Genomic DNA, 12949 nt, shown 5'->3' on the forward strand with positions numbered 1-12949 from the left:
CAGATGAGCAGAGGTAGCTGTGTAACTCCCAGAACTCATCTGTATGCATAGAAGATCAGGGCATCAAACACAGCAGCAAGCCTGACCTGGATAGACATGATATTTGAAAACAAAACAGAAAAATAGATGAGGGGTGCAGTAAAAAAACTTCACCTGTTCCAGTGTCCCTGTGGTGTGGAATTGCAGGTACCTGTGTCCCAGGAATGCAGTGGGCAGGGGTGGCTCATTGCCCTGTTCCCTCCATCAGTGCCATGGGTGAGGTCAGTCCTCGGCCTTGTGGCAGCACGTGTGGGAAACTGGGCCTCAGCATGAGGAGCTTGTGGGCAGTGACCTTGCACGGGGTCGGGCTGGGCATGCCCCAGGAATTTGCAGCTGCTTTCTGAAGACAGCCCCATTCATTTTCCTTCAGTAGGGCCTCTCCGCAGATACTCCCCAGAGGGAGGGAGGGAGGGACGGAGGGAGGGAGGGAGGGAGGCAGAGGATAGCTGCCTGTTGGAAAAGCATATGCAGAGCAGGCACAGGAGCTCTGGTCCCGGGGGCAGAGGAGATGTGAGGAGGGGAGAGAAGGAAAACACAGGTGGAGTTTTGTGAACCATCGGAGCTGTGGCATGAGGACTGAGATGGCCCAGGGTGGGGGAGATGTGCTGGGGCGGGTATCAGTAGGCTGGAGTCCGTGGGTCTGTGCCTGTCTCAGCAGGGTGGGAGGAATCTGGTGATGACAGCACCAGTGCCCAGGCTCCTGTGGTGCTGGCTGGATGGGGAGTGAGAGCCATAGCCCTAGGCTGCTCTCACAGCTGAGGGGGGAACAGTGGAAGGTGCCTGCCCCCAGCCTGGAGGACCTGCCTATTCCCCTTCCCTCCCTTTCCTCTTCCACCCTTCCCTATGGCAGGGAAACCTTTTACCTTGGGGCCATCATTTCATTTACTATTTCTTCTTCTCCAGATTTATTTATGGTCTCCCATTCATTTAATCAGCTCTGTCTTGCCTGCCTCGTTGCTTGGCCCCCAGCCCTGGGACTCAGCTGGTTTCCCTCCCCAGTGACAGCAGCACAGTTGGCTGCAGGGCTGCACCCCAGTTCACCCCATCATGCCTCGGAGCCGGCTGCAGATGGACATGAGCAATGGCCTTTGGTTGCACTCCCTCCTAAACGAAAAAAGGGGGGGAAAAGCCCTCTTGTCCCAGCACGGCTGGGATTGGCAGTGCTCAGTCTGTCTGTCCGCAGCACCTCCCGGACAATGGCTGGGAGATGAGGATTTGCTTCACTGTGGTCAGGCGTGTCTTTTAAGGACAAGAACATGGGCTGGCACGCCGGGTGCTGCCATGTGAGAAGGAAAACCCAGCCAGTGAGAGGGGATGTGGTTTCTCCCAGCTGCAGTGGTTGTTAGACTCCAGTGCAAATTGCGTGTTAGATGTGGGGCCTGGCTGCCGCTGACTGTGCAGCTGAAGGGGCAAGTGCTGCATATCCCCCTGGCATGGATCCTGTCCTCCAGCCCTCCCTGCTGGTGGGGGACATGCATGGTCCCCCCACAACTCAGAGGCAGCTTGTTTGAACCCCCCAGGACGAAGCTGGTTGTCCCAGCTTGGCACTGTGCCCTCTGTTTTGCTGTGCTGGGGCCAAATGCAACAGGATGTGTGGGGGAACTTGTCCCATGCACAGAGGAGGACGGGGGTGACCCTGACCACCCCTCACCAGCTCTGGCTGACCCATTGGCCCTAAAGGATGGCTCTACATGCCCATACCGGTGGTGAGCGGGGCAGTTGAGATTGCCTGTGGCCAAAATCCACTGGCAAGTGAACCAGTCTTGTTCTCTGTGGGGAAGCAGGAATTTAGGAGAGTAGTTTGGCAGGAAGCTCGTACACTTGGCATATGAGAAAGCAGTTTGTCCCAGTTCTGCTATTTCTCCCTTCTCCCCTGCCAGCTTCACTCTGCTTCTCCAAAGGCACCTGGTTCTTGCTCCCCCAGCCACCCCAGGATCCCTTCCTTTCCTCTGTTCTTTCCCCCTTTGTCTACAGTTCCACCCCTTGTCCCTCACTTCTGGTCTGAGGGGAAGCCAGGAAGAGCTGCAGCTCCCCACTGTGGGGCTGCACCACGCACAGCTGTGAGATGTGGGCTGAGCCACCATCTGGGGGGCTGCCTGGGAGAGGCCCCCATGTCTGCCCAGCCCACAGCCATCCCAGGGGGTGCCCTGGCACAGGGTCATCATTTTCCATCTTCAAGATGGCTCTGCTATGCCAGGACCTTGGATCTGCTCTTCTTCCAGGCTCTTGGGCCCCTTCTTCTCCTCAGGGCATGTGTGCACGTACACGTGCTCGTGTAAGTGTGTGTGTGTGTGTGCAGATCCCTGCCAGCATTGCTGGAGCCTGTGCCTTGGCTCCAAAATCTTAATTTGGCTGTGATGAATCCAGACCACCAAGGCGCACATTAATTTTCCTGATGCTCGTTTATATTTTGTTGATCGGCAAAACATGTGCAGTGTGGGCAGGCAGACCCTGGGCTTTCGCCACTTCACCTCTTTCCATTTCTGTGGCTCTCACTGTTTTATTCCTTGATCAAATATAAAAAGCAAAGAGGAGAAAATATCCATCCTTGTTCCCTGCCCTAGCAGTAACTTTCGTTGGAGGGGGAGCGTGAGGCACTGCCAGCTTTTCACAAGTTAAGAGTTAACTTTCATCTGGCTTTAATATCCAATGGAAACATGGCTCCCCTCCTCAGCTTGTCTTAAAGGATTAATCACATTTCTGAAGTTCACCCGTATCCCTTCTTTTTATTATTTTTTTTAATTGAACAATGCCAAGAAATTCCAGAAGTATTAAGCGTGTTCATTGCAAATCATTTTTATGACATTGCAAAACCTCCCCTTTTCTTTTCAACCTCCCCCCCTCCCCTCAGATCTGGGCCCGGGACCGCTGGCTCCCCCAGCAGCCGCCCGACAGCCCCTCCGCACCGCGCTCGGGGAGGCTTTCTGGATGCCTTGCCAAGAGAGCTGGTTTTTATTTAAACTCCATAAAGGATCTTGCTTTAATCAGAAAGTCTGCTTGAGAAATTTCATGTCACTTTTCCATGACTGTGGGTGGGAGAAGCTTGGAGCCAGAGTTGTCTTTTGCTCTTGGAGCGCTGCTGCATTTCCCAGAGAACAAGCCCTGCATTTTTCTGCTGGCTGGGGCTGCCAAGGGAGGCTGCCTGCCGCCCGCCCGCCGCCAGCCCTCCTGCTGCCCCCCGACCCCAAACTCCACGACTCCACGGGTGCCACGTCCTGGGATGGGTTCTGGGTCCAAGGGAGCTGTCGACAGCACGAGGCTGTGCCCTGGCTTCAGAATGCAGCACACTGCATTAGAGTGGGGTCTGATCCAGAATTAGGGCATGCCATTCAGGAGATCTGTTAGCCCTTGATCCTGGGAAGAGGCTCCAACCTGAGCCTTGATATGACAGTGTGACCTGTCACCTGTGACAACAACCAACTGCGGGATGTGCTGTTTTCACTAGGGGTGAAAACACCTGGTCTGGTGTACAGCATTGTAAAAATGCACATGAGGGACTTTTTCCTTAGCACAAAACTTCCTCCCTCACAGCACAGGTGTCTGAGACAAACTTCAAGCTTGCAGTGCGTCCGCAAGATTTGCCATCGTGCCCAGAGAGAATGGAAACCAGTTTTCTCTCTGAAAAGTTTAATGGGGCCAGGTTGGCATATTCCCTGCCCTTCCAGATCTGTGGGGTTTTGCTGCAGTCCTGTCCTCCTGCTTTAAAAAACAGGGAAAAGAAAACAAAAAGTTAGGTACCCCTTCTTCTTAGTTCCTGTGCTTCCAGTCCTGCTACCCACATCAGCCCAGCCAGGGTGGGAACTCCCATCACAGCATGGGCAGAGGGATGTGGTGGGACAGGGTTTTCACAGCTGCTTTAGGGAAGGAGCAGCTGTGCCATGTTGAGGAGGAGCTGGTTTTCCTTGCAAGTCCCTGTTCTTTTAACTGGAGCTTGGGCACACGTGTGGTTAACCAACTTCCAGCTGCAAGATATTTGATTGGAGCAAGAGTGCCTGGAGCAGAGGTGCTGATTTCTCAGGTGTGGGAGGAGCTCAGGGAGCATCACACACTTCCTCCCACCTGGCATCTTGAAGCAGGCTGGGCGTCCTGAGTTATGATTACAAAGTCAGCTTCTCAGTAGCAGGACAGCAGCCATGTGTGAAATAGCAGGCGGCAGAAGGACCATTTTTGGCTGCCCTTCAGTGCTGCAGTAAGTTGGCTTATTTTTTACTCTCAGGCCAGGATTTTTCACACCCAGTTTCCCAGCCCTGGAGCAGGCAGTTTCTCCAGAAGCTGTGTTTTAAGTTCCTCATTTTGTAGGGAAAAGGGGGGGCGGGGAGGGGGAGTTGTGAAAGGAAGCCAGTTTCCCTAGCTGCTGGGGTCACAGCCGTCCTCTGCCGGCACCATGAGGAAGCAGCCCTGAGTTCATGGGGAGAGCAGGAGCTGATGCTGAGATGTTTAGCCAGCCACTGAGATGCCTTGTCTTCTGCTCCCTTGCAGATCTCAAAGATTTCAAGTTTGACGGCCAGCATGTGATCGAGGTGGATGAAGGGAACACAGCCGTGATTGCCTGCGACCTGCCCGAAAGTCACCCCAAGGCTCAGGTCCGCTACAGTGTGAAGCAGGAGTGGCTGGAGGCGTCCCGAGGTGAGTGCACAGAGGTCTGTCCCAACAGGTTCCGCCACAGGACTCTCAGTTTCACCCTTCCTTACCAGCAGTAGCTATCCCTACCCGCTGCCTCCTTGTCCCTTTGCCACCTGTCTGAACACAAGTTACTTCAGGGTCCCTGGCATGGTCTCCCTGATGTCCATGCTGCCCGGGACATCATGGTTTTTTCTTTCCCCCTTGTCCACCTTTTCTTCAGGACGCTGCATGTGTTCCAGGAGGCTGGACAGGAGTATTATCTTGTGATCATGTGCCACTTTCTCTTCTCTCTCTCTAGACAATTATCTTATTATGCCATCTGGAAACCTTCAGATCGTTAATGCCAGCCAGGAGGATGAGGGGACTTATAAATGTGCTGCCTACAACCCTGTGACACAGGAGGTGAAAACTTCAGTCTCCAGTGAGAGGCTCCGTGTGAGACGTAAGCCATTCTCCCTTCGCCACACATCTCCAGCTCTGAGGGCTATCCGGTACAGCTGGTTTCCTGTGTGAACCATTATCAGTTGCTGAGAAAACTCCTTTCCAGCTGCAGAAGGCCCCAAGGTCTGCTCCTGGAGTATATGTATGCAGCCCTGGGGTTGCCATGCTTCCTTAGGATTGGTTCTTAGTGGTAGGCGGGCAAAGGCCCTTAGCCTTTTGGCAAAGTGGCTTTGGTGTGTGCAGAGAACCCTTAGAGAATGTCCCTCTGGTCCTGCATTGCCATTTACCATCCCAGCAGAGAAAACAGTGTGCCCTACCATTATCCCTACTTATCCACTGCACAGGGTGCTCTCCCACCACCCACCTTCTTTCCCACGCACCTCCTTCCTCCATCTCTCCTCCCCAGGCTCCACAGCGGAAGCAGCCCGGATAATTTACCCTCCTGAGGCTCAGACCATCATTGTCACCAAGGGCCAGAGCCTGATCCTGGAGTGCGTGGCCAGTGGGATCCCCCCGCCGCGGGTCACCTGGGCCAAGGATGGCTCTGGCGTCTCCGCCTACAACAAGACGCGCTTCCTGCTCAGCAACCTCCTGATCGACCCCACGAGCGAGGAGGACTCGGGCACCTACAGCTGCACCGCTGACAATGGCGTTGGGGAGGCCGGCGCCGCGTTCATCTTCTACAACGTGCAGGTGTTTGGTGAGTGCTGCCATTGTTTCGTGAAGGACTTGGACATCTCATCTTCTTCTAGGGGAAGATACTAGCACTGAAGCACTCTTCTTCTCTCTGGACAAACCACACTGTAATGCAAACCCCTACTTGTGGTTCCAGTTTCCGGGAGACCAGACTAATTCTTTCTTCAGGGCTGTAGTTCCTCCTTCTTGGCTCCCACCATGGGCTGGAGATGATGGATCCTCCTTTCCTCTGCAGAAGCTCTTATCCTGTCATTTGTGGCACTGCTTTTGTTCTAATACTTTCTAATGGAAGCCTGATTGCTTTTTAGACATATTTGACATTGGCATAAGGAAGACACTGGAGTGTCTTTGTTTTGTTCTGTTTTTTGTTCTGTTGTAGGGAAGCTCTATGTAGAGTGGAAAACATAAGGGATACTACACCTCAGATATTTCTACCACACATAACTTCCCAGTCTCACAATTTTTAGGGAGATTAGGCCTATGTTTCACAGATTGCATTTCATCAGGTGCCAATGTGGTGTTGTGGCACAAGCACAGTCTTCGCAGAGTAGCATTTCAGCTCAGAAAAATGGGACTTGTAGATGTCTGATGTCATGTGAGAGGGCAGGTGGCCTTGGGCTACCTCCCTTTGCAGCTTATGTGGATGCTGAAGGGGAGGGGCACTGAAGCAGACCCATGTGGGCCCCCACAAAGGGAGTAGTGGGACTTTAGGGTAGGAAACAATCCATCACTCTGCTCTCATCCCTGCCAGAAGGAAAGTGCAAAGCCATGACCGTGCCATGCTCCCAGCCAAGTGGTGCTCAGCTGTCTGTGTTTGTTCCTCACACAGAACCCCCGGAGGTCACCATGGAGCTATCCCAGCAGATCATTCCGTGGGGCCAGAGTGCCAAGTTCACGTGCAAGGTGCGAGGGAACCCGCAGCCCTCGGTGATGTGGCTGCGCAACGCGGTGCCGCTGTCGGGCAGCCAGCGGCTGCGGCTGTCACGCCGCGCGCTGCGGCTGCTCAGCGTGGGGCCCGAGGATGAGGGCATCTACCAGTGCATGGCCGAGAACGAGGTGGGCAGCGCCCAAGCCATGGTGCAGCTGAGGACAGCCGGCCCGGGTAAGCCCCTCTCCCCAAAGCCATGGCCGTTCAGTCACAGCCCAACAGACAGGACAAAGACACGGAAAGGAAGTCGCGGTGTTGCCCCTGCTTCCTATTTAACCTGCGCTGCCTCTCTGCCTGAGGTCTCCATATCTCCCTGTGGGAACACGTGACACCAGTTTTGCTTCTAAGGGTGGGGCCATGAGTGCACATTTGGGTGATCTCTACACAAGAGACACAAGACAGCTGGGTGTAGTGCCTCACCCCATGGCTTAGCTCTGTCTCTGAACTTGCACTGAGCAAGAGCTTAAAAACTGAATTTACCTGGAGTAGGAGAGGTACTACCTGATTCCTTGGACCCTGTTGTACTTACACAGTTCAGCTTACCCGAGGAACTGCAGAGAGACAGAGAACCCTGTGGTTTATAGCAGGGGAAGGAGGGATTGTTGCCAATACCTTTTTGAGTGGTACAGCAGGCAGCACCACACAAGGGGCTCACAGCTCTGTCTTAACCACAGACTGGGATAGGTGTTTACCCTGCTGTGACACCTTGTCTTCCAGGAGCTCCACTCAACCCTGGGCAAGATGCCCAGCTGGACTCAGCTCAACCTCCAACACCACCTTCCGGGGACAGCGCCTTAAAGCTGCCCTTGGATACAGCTGGACTGCCAAAGCCTGGGACAACCCCTCTAGCAGCATCTCCACAGTGTGCAGCCAACAAGGGGTTGGTGACTCCAGCCGAAGCCCCCATCATCCTCAGTTCTCCACGGACATCCAAGACAGACAGCTATGACCTGGTGTGGAGACCCCGGCCTGACAGCAGAGCCCCCATCCTCTATTATGTGGTGAAGCATCGCAAGGTATCCCTGTTTTGCCCTGCTCCCATCTTCCCTCTGCACCATTCCTTGGGTGGGGTGGTGGCCTCACCACATGTTTCATGCGTTGTGGGCAGGGGCACCCATCGCTCACTGGTGGCACTGGTTAGTGGGAGCTCCTGAGCTGCAGCCTCAGCCTGTTGAGGTGTGATGGATACAGGCTGTGACAGGAGGTTTGCTGAGCTATCCAGGAAGAGCCCAGTGGCAGTGCCTGCCTGCCTAAGAATGCAGAAGGCACATGCACACATTTCCCAGTAGCTTCCATGCCCATTTCCCAGTGTGTGTTTGCACAGGTAGGAAGGCCTGAGGGCAGGTTGCACAATGACTTGTTCTGCACAATGACTTGTCTTGTCACAAGCCACTGGAGCACCTCTGCCTTGAACGGGCTGCAGGACACAGAGCAGCAGCCTCTCCACTGCGTGTGGCTGCCCTGCTCAGCAGCACTGAAGTGCCCATGCTTAGTGAGTGTGAGGAGCCAGCAGAGAACTGTCATAGCCATGCTGAATCCTCTGGGAAGGTCCTTATCCCCCAGATTTATTGTTGTAGCTGGAAGCAGTGCACTGTGGTGTGCATCGCTTGCAGGTGGCACAGTGTGAGCACATGGTGCATGGCCAAGTCCTGCCGGAGCCCATGGGCTCCTCCCTCTAGGATGCATCATGGCACCAGAGGCACAGTGCAGACACAGCTGTACCCCAGCAGTTTCTTTAAAAGGTGAAGCATTGTTGAGGGAAAAATTCTGGTTTTGAGTTCTAAAGTATCTGTTTCCATTTTTCTGGAGATAAGTGGGAAAAAGAGGCTTGAATTTTTTTGTCTGCTGCTTTTCTTTCCTTTGGGTAGCCAGGGAGTTGCAGTAGAGAGGCAGGTTTTGCCTCAAACCCCAGAGGGTTTGAGTATTTCCAAAAACATGCCAGATCGCATGTTTGGGATTCCCACCTACTGCAAGGCACTGTTTTCATGTACATGTGAGAGTATGTATCTATTTTCCTGGAATTTTGTGCTTTTGTGAAAATATAGTGCAATAGAAGACTGTTACAATCCTTGATTTCTTTCTAAAAAAAAATTAAGATGAGGATTTCAACTAACCATCTCTTTAAAGAGCCCTTTAAAACAAAGGGAGAAGATGCCGGCATAGGAACACAATAGGGCAAGCTTAAATAAAAAAAAGTTGCCAAAAGCATTCCCAGACTATTGGCTCTGGTAGTCTGCCAAGGAGAGATTTATTCTCCAGTGGTGTATCATGTAACTACCAATTGCAATTCTGCTTGCAATCTTAACTTGCAGCCTTGGAGTTTGTCCATATTTGATTTGTTTTTCAGCGCTTCACCTGGAAGGGGCTGTGGGGCAGTGAAGGTTACCATGGGTCACTGCAGTTTGCAGTAATATGTTTTCAGTGTAGTCCAAATTCTCAGCTGGAGACTCTTTCTTGGGATGCTTAAGGATTGTGTGGGAAGGAATTAGTCCCAATAACCCTTAAACATGTTTTAAAAGAGTCCCTTTCTATCCAAGATTCTTAGGATCAAGTTATATAATGATCTGGTTTTGACATTTCTGACTGGAAAAGCATGTGTGTGGAGAGGGAAGGAATCAACTTAGCAACAAAAGAAAAGGCTCTTTGTGTAGAAGACAGCTGTAAAGAAAGTTAGACCTACTGACAGGAGACCTACATTTGTACTGGGCAAGGTTCTGCTTCTTCTCTAGAAAACGTCTGTGAATGTCTCTTTTTACCCTGTTCCTACACTGCCCCAAACTCTCAGCAGCCTGCAAGCAGTCAGATGCCATGCAGCCCTTATTTTTGTTTCTTAAGAATTTCTCTTTCCCTTTCCTGGATATTAGCAGCCTTTAGGGCTCCCCTCCTTGGCCTCACAACTTTGCAGGCTCAGGAATAAAAATAAAACAAGGCAGGCATTAATCAGTCAGTGTCAAACGCTTGGGGAAGATGAATGATACAGCAGAGTCTTGGCATTTCCGTTCTGTTGCGTTGCCTGCATTACTAATTCTCCTTTTGGCACCGGGTCACTTCAGTGTCCTGCCTGTTTGCCTGCAAAAATATTATCTTTGCAGCTGGGGAGCAGGAGGAGGGTTCCACCTTCCCTCCCCCTCTGCATGGGGCACTAGGGTATCACAAAAAAAAAAACCCTGTGTTTCCAAGCTTTTCTGAGGGCTATGGCCATGCAGTCTCTTCCCTGCAGAAACCTTTGCTCTAGCATTATGGTTCTTCATTTCATCCTCAAAGTGCCAGGGGTGAGGCTTGATAAAACTCATTAAAACAAAGTTGTGTCTGGGTACCTCATCCTACAGAAATGGCCAGTGTCTAAATGAGCAGCTCAGCAGCTGGGCTGCAGGAGAGGTTTGGCTCCTAAAGCAGCTCAGTCCTGTGGCTAATGCTGCATTTTGGGGGCTGCTCCTGCTCTGGAGATTTACACACATAGAGTGGTGGTGGTATCAAAGGGAACCAGAGGATAGAACAGGGCTGACTGAACCCTGGGGTCAATAAAACACTCTGGGCCTTGGGTGAGTTGTCCTGCTTATACCTGAATTGCTTTGTAAAATCAGGCTGGAAACATCTCCTTTCTTTGCTGAGAAGGAAGAGAAGGTAAATGTGGTTGGTACACAACTTACTAATAAAGTTTCTGAGCTCAGTGCCCGCAAGAAGCCCAGCCTGCCCCAAGCTCTGCAGCACCTGCATTGGTCTCTCAGCAGGTCACCAACGCCTCGGACAGCTGGGCTGTGAGGGATGTCCCAGCCTCGCAGCACCGCCTGACCCTCACCAGGCTGGACCCTGGGAGCCTCTACGAGGTGGAGATGGCTGCTCACAACTGTGCTGGCGAGGGACAGACAGCCATGGTGACTTTCCGCACCGGTAAAGGACAGACCTTCCCCTGGGGTCCCTTTTGCTCTGAGTCAGGGGAATGGCCCTCTGAAACAGCCTATCCCAGCCCTGAGGCACAAAGCACCAGCCTTTGGACAATGGGAGTGTTTCTGCTCTGGAAACCCATCTGTCCTCAACTTAGAGCAACTGTCAGAAGGGAAAATGGAAGGGTAGGATGGGGAAAATTCCAACCCATCCTCTGTGTGAGTTGGAATAAGTCCCTTCTTGCCTTGGTGTCTCAATTGAACACCTGCAGAACGGTAGAAAATGTGTCTTGCATAAATGTCAAGAGATTGTTTAATTCATCCTCTGCCTGGAGACAGAAATCTAGCAACATTTCAGGAAAGCAAATTAAAAGTTGTAGAAAATTAAAATTGAGGGGGATTATTAACAAGTCTGCCTCCTTAGCTTTTGTTCCTGCCAGCAGGCTGAGTGCTTCGAGCCCCTGGGGCTGTTAGAGTCCAGGAAGTACTTACCTCCACATCCTGTCTGGGAACATTTGCTTTCCTCATCACAGCAAAAGTTAATTCTGAGTGCATCTCTCTGTTACTGATGCCACCTCTCCCTTCTGCACAGGCCGGCGCCCAAAACCAGAGATTGTTGCCAGCAAAGAGCAGCAGATCCAGAGGGACGACCCAGGCACGAGCACGCAGAGCAGCAACCAGGCCGACAACAGCCGTCTGTCCCGTAAGGCCCCCCTGAACTGGCACCGGGTAGCGTGAGGGGTGCTGGGTCTCTTGTGGGTGGCAGTGGTCAGGCATGCTGGGGTTGAAGTCTCTGCTGGGTAAATCAAGAGTGCAGTGCTGGATGAGTGGTTTCTAGCCTCTGACAAGGAGAGGTCCTTCTTGGACACCCCTGCTACTGGCCTTGGCAGACAGCGAGTCCTGGAGCGCAGGCAAATCCCACTGCCTGGCCCCACCTTTAATGCGAGGACGTCTCAGCAACTCTCTACCTTTTTCTGAGTTCCACACAGAGGGTTTAGAAAGCCCTGTCTTGGAATCTGTGAATGTGTGAGGCACAGGAGCAGCAAACTGCACTGCACCAGTGGGTGCTGAAGGAGTGTGAGGGAGGAACGGGGACCAGGTTCCATCCTGCATGTCCTGGCATCCTCCTCTCTCAGCCAAGCCCTGGCTAGGGGCAATTAGTTCCCATTCTACAGGTGCAGAGAGTGCTCCATTTGGGTATCTTGCTGCACTGGAGAAACATCAGATCCTACTGGTCAATCTAATTTCTTGTTTCCCACCTTGTCTCTATCATGACTATTGCCCTTATCATCTCTGTGAAATTCTTTTCTTCAATCCTAATACTGTGAGGTCCCATCCTTCAATCTCCCCCATACTTATTCATTTGTTGTCTTTATTTTCATATCCATAGCTCCATTCATCTATTTTCCTCCCATCTTTTGATTGTTTTCCTGTCAAATTGCATTTCCACAGTTCAGAACTTTTCCATTTTTCCTTCTCAGCCATTCCTTCTCAATCTCTTCTATCTCCTACACTTCGTTGTCCCTGCATCGGTCTCCCCGTGCTCACTGCTTCCACATCACCCAGGCTTTTTGCTCTGTCTCCAGCCCTGCATCCACCCCTCACACTGCTTTCCCTCCCACAATGGGTGATCACACCTCAAACTTTGTGTCATCCCACTTGAGCCGGGAGTGGAAAAGCAGCAAGATGTAAGCAGGAGTAAAAGGTGCTTGTGGGCACAAACTGAAATGCCTGAGAGTTAGGGGGTGCCAGCTCTAATGAAGAGCGTTCAGGAATTGCAGAGCATGTGGCTGGGTGCAGTGTAGGTAGTCCTTCACCTGCATACCACTGAGCCATAGGATCCTCCAGACAGGGTGAGAAGATGTTTCACGTCCTGATGTCCTTCTGGGTCCCTTGCAGCTCCAGAGGCACCAGACCGTCCAACCATCTCCATGGCCTCTGAGACATCTGTGTACGTGACCTGGATCCCCCGTGGGAATGGCGGGTTCCCCATCCAGTCTTTCCGCGTGGAGTATAAGAAATTGAAAAAGTTGGGAGACTGGGTCCTGGCCACCAGTGACATTCCTCCCTCTCGCCTCTCTGTGGAAATCCCAGGCCTGGAGAAAGGTAGGCAGGTGCTCTCCTCCCTGCTTCCTGGAGATCTGTGGGAAGGCTGCAGGGTCCCTGTAGGATGGTTAACAATCTGTCACGTCCTGCTCAGCCCTGGCATGTGTGAGCAAAACAAAGCTTCCCTGACTCCTGCCCTAGGTGCGTGGGGAAAAGGCTGCAGATGCTTCTCCAATTTCTCCAGCTGCAGAGACCAGCATAGGTTTGACCTCCCTCAGGGAGGCTTAGGCAT

The 12949-nt window shown here is 52.4% G+C and overlaps 1 protein-coding gene across 3 annotated transcripts in view; it reads left to right on the plus strand.

Moving 5' to 3' along the window:
- The window catches only part of BOC (BOC cell adhesion associated, oncogene regulated), a 54572-nt gene that overhangs the window by 35347 nt on the left and 6276 nt on the right, over positions 1–12949 (plus strand). For 2 of the 3 annotated variants that reach the window (XM_064721850.1, XM_064721857.1), the window contains exons 4-11: positions 4519–4665; positions 4961–5104; positions 5510–5803; positions 6629–6901; positions 7445–7743; positions 10456–10618; positions 11204–11314; positions 12511–12717. In XM_064721850.1, coding sequence (XP_064577920.1) covers positions 4519–4665; positions 4961–5104; positions 5510–5803; positions 6629–6901; positions 7445–7743; positions 10456–10618; positions 11204–11314; positions 12511–12717 — 1638 coding nt within the window. The remainder of the gene's footprint in view (positions 1–4518; positions 4666–4960; positions 5105–5509; positions 5804–6628; positions 6902–7444; positions 7744–10455; positions 10619–11203; positions 11315–12510; positions 12718–12949) is intronic. The other variant, XM_064721867.1, reaches the window with a different exon arrangement.

Source organism: Zonotrichia leucophrys, chromosome 1 (genome assembly GCF_028769735.1).
Source record: "Zonotrichia leucophrys gambelii isolate GWCS_2022_RI chromosome 1, RI_Zleu_2.0, whole genome shotgun sequence".
Taxonomy (NCBI): domain Eukaryota; kingdom Metazoa; phylum Chordata; class Aves; order Passeriformes; family Passerellidae; genus Zonotrichia; species Zonotrichia leucophrys.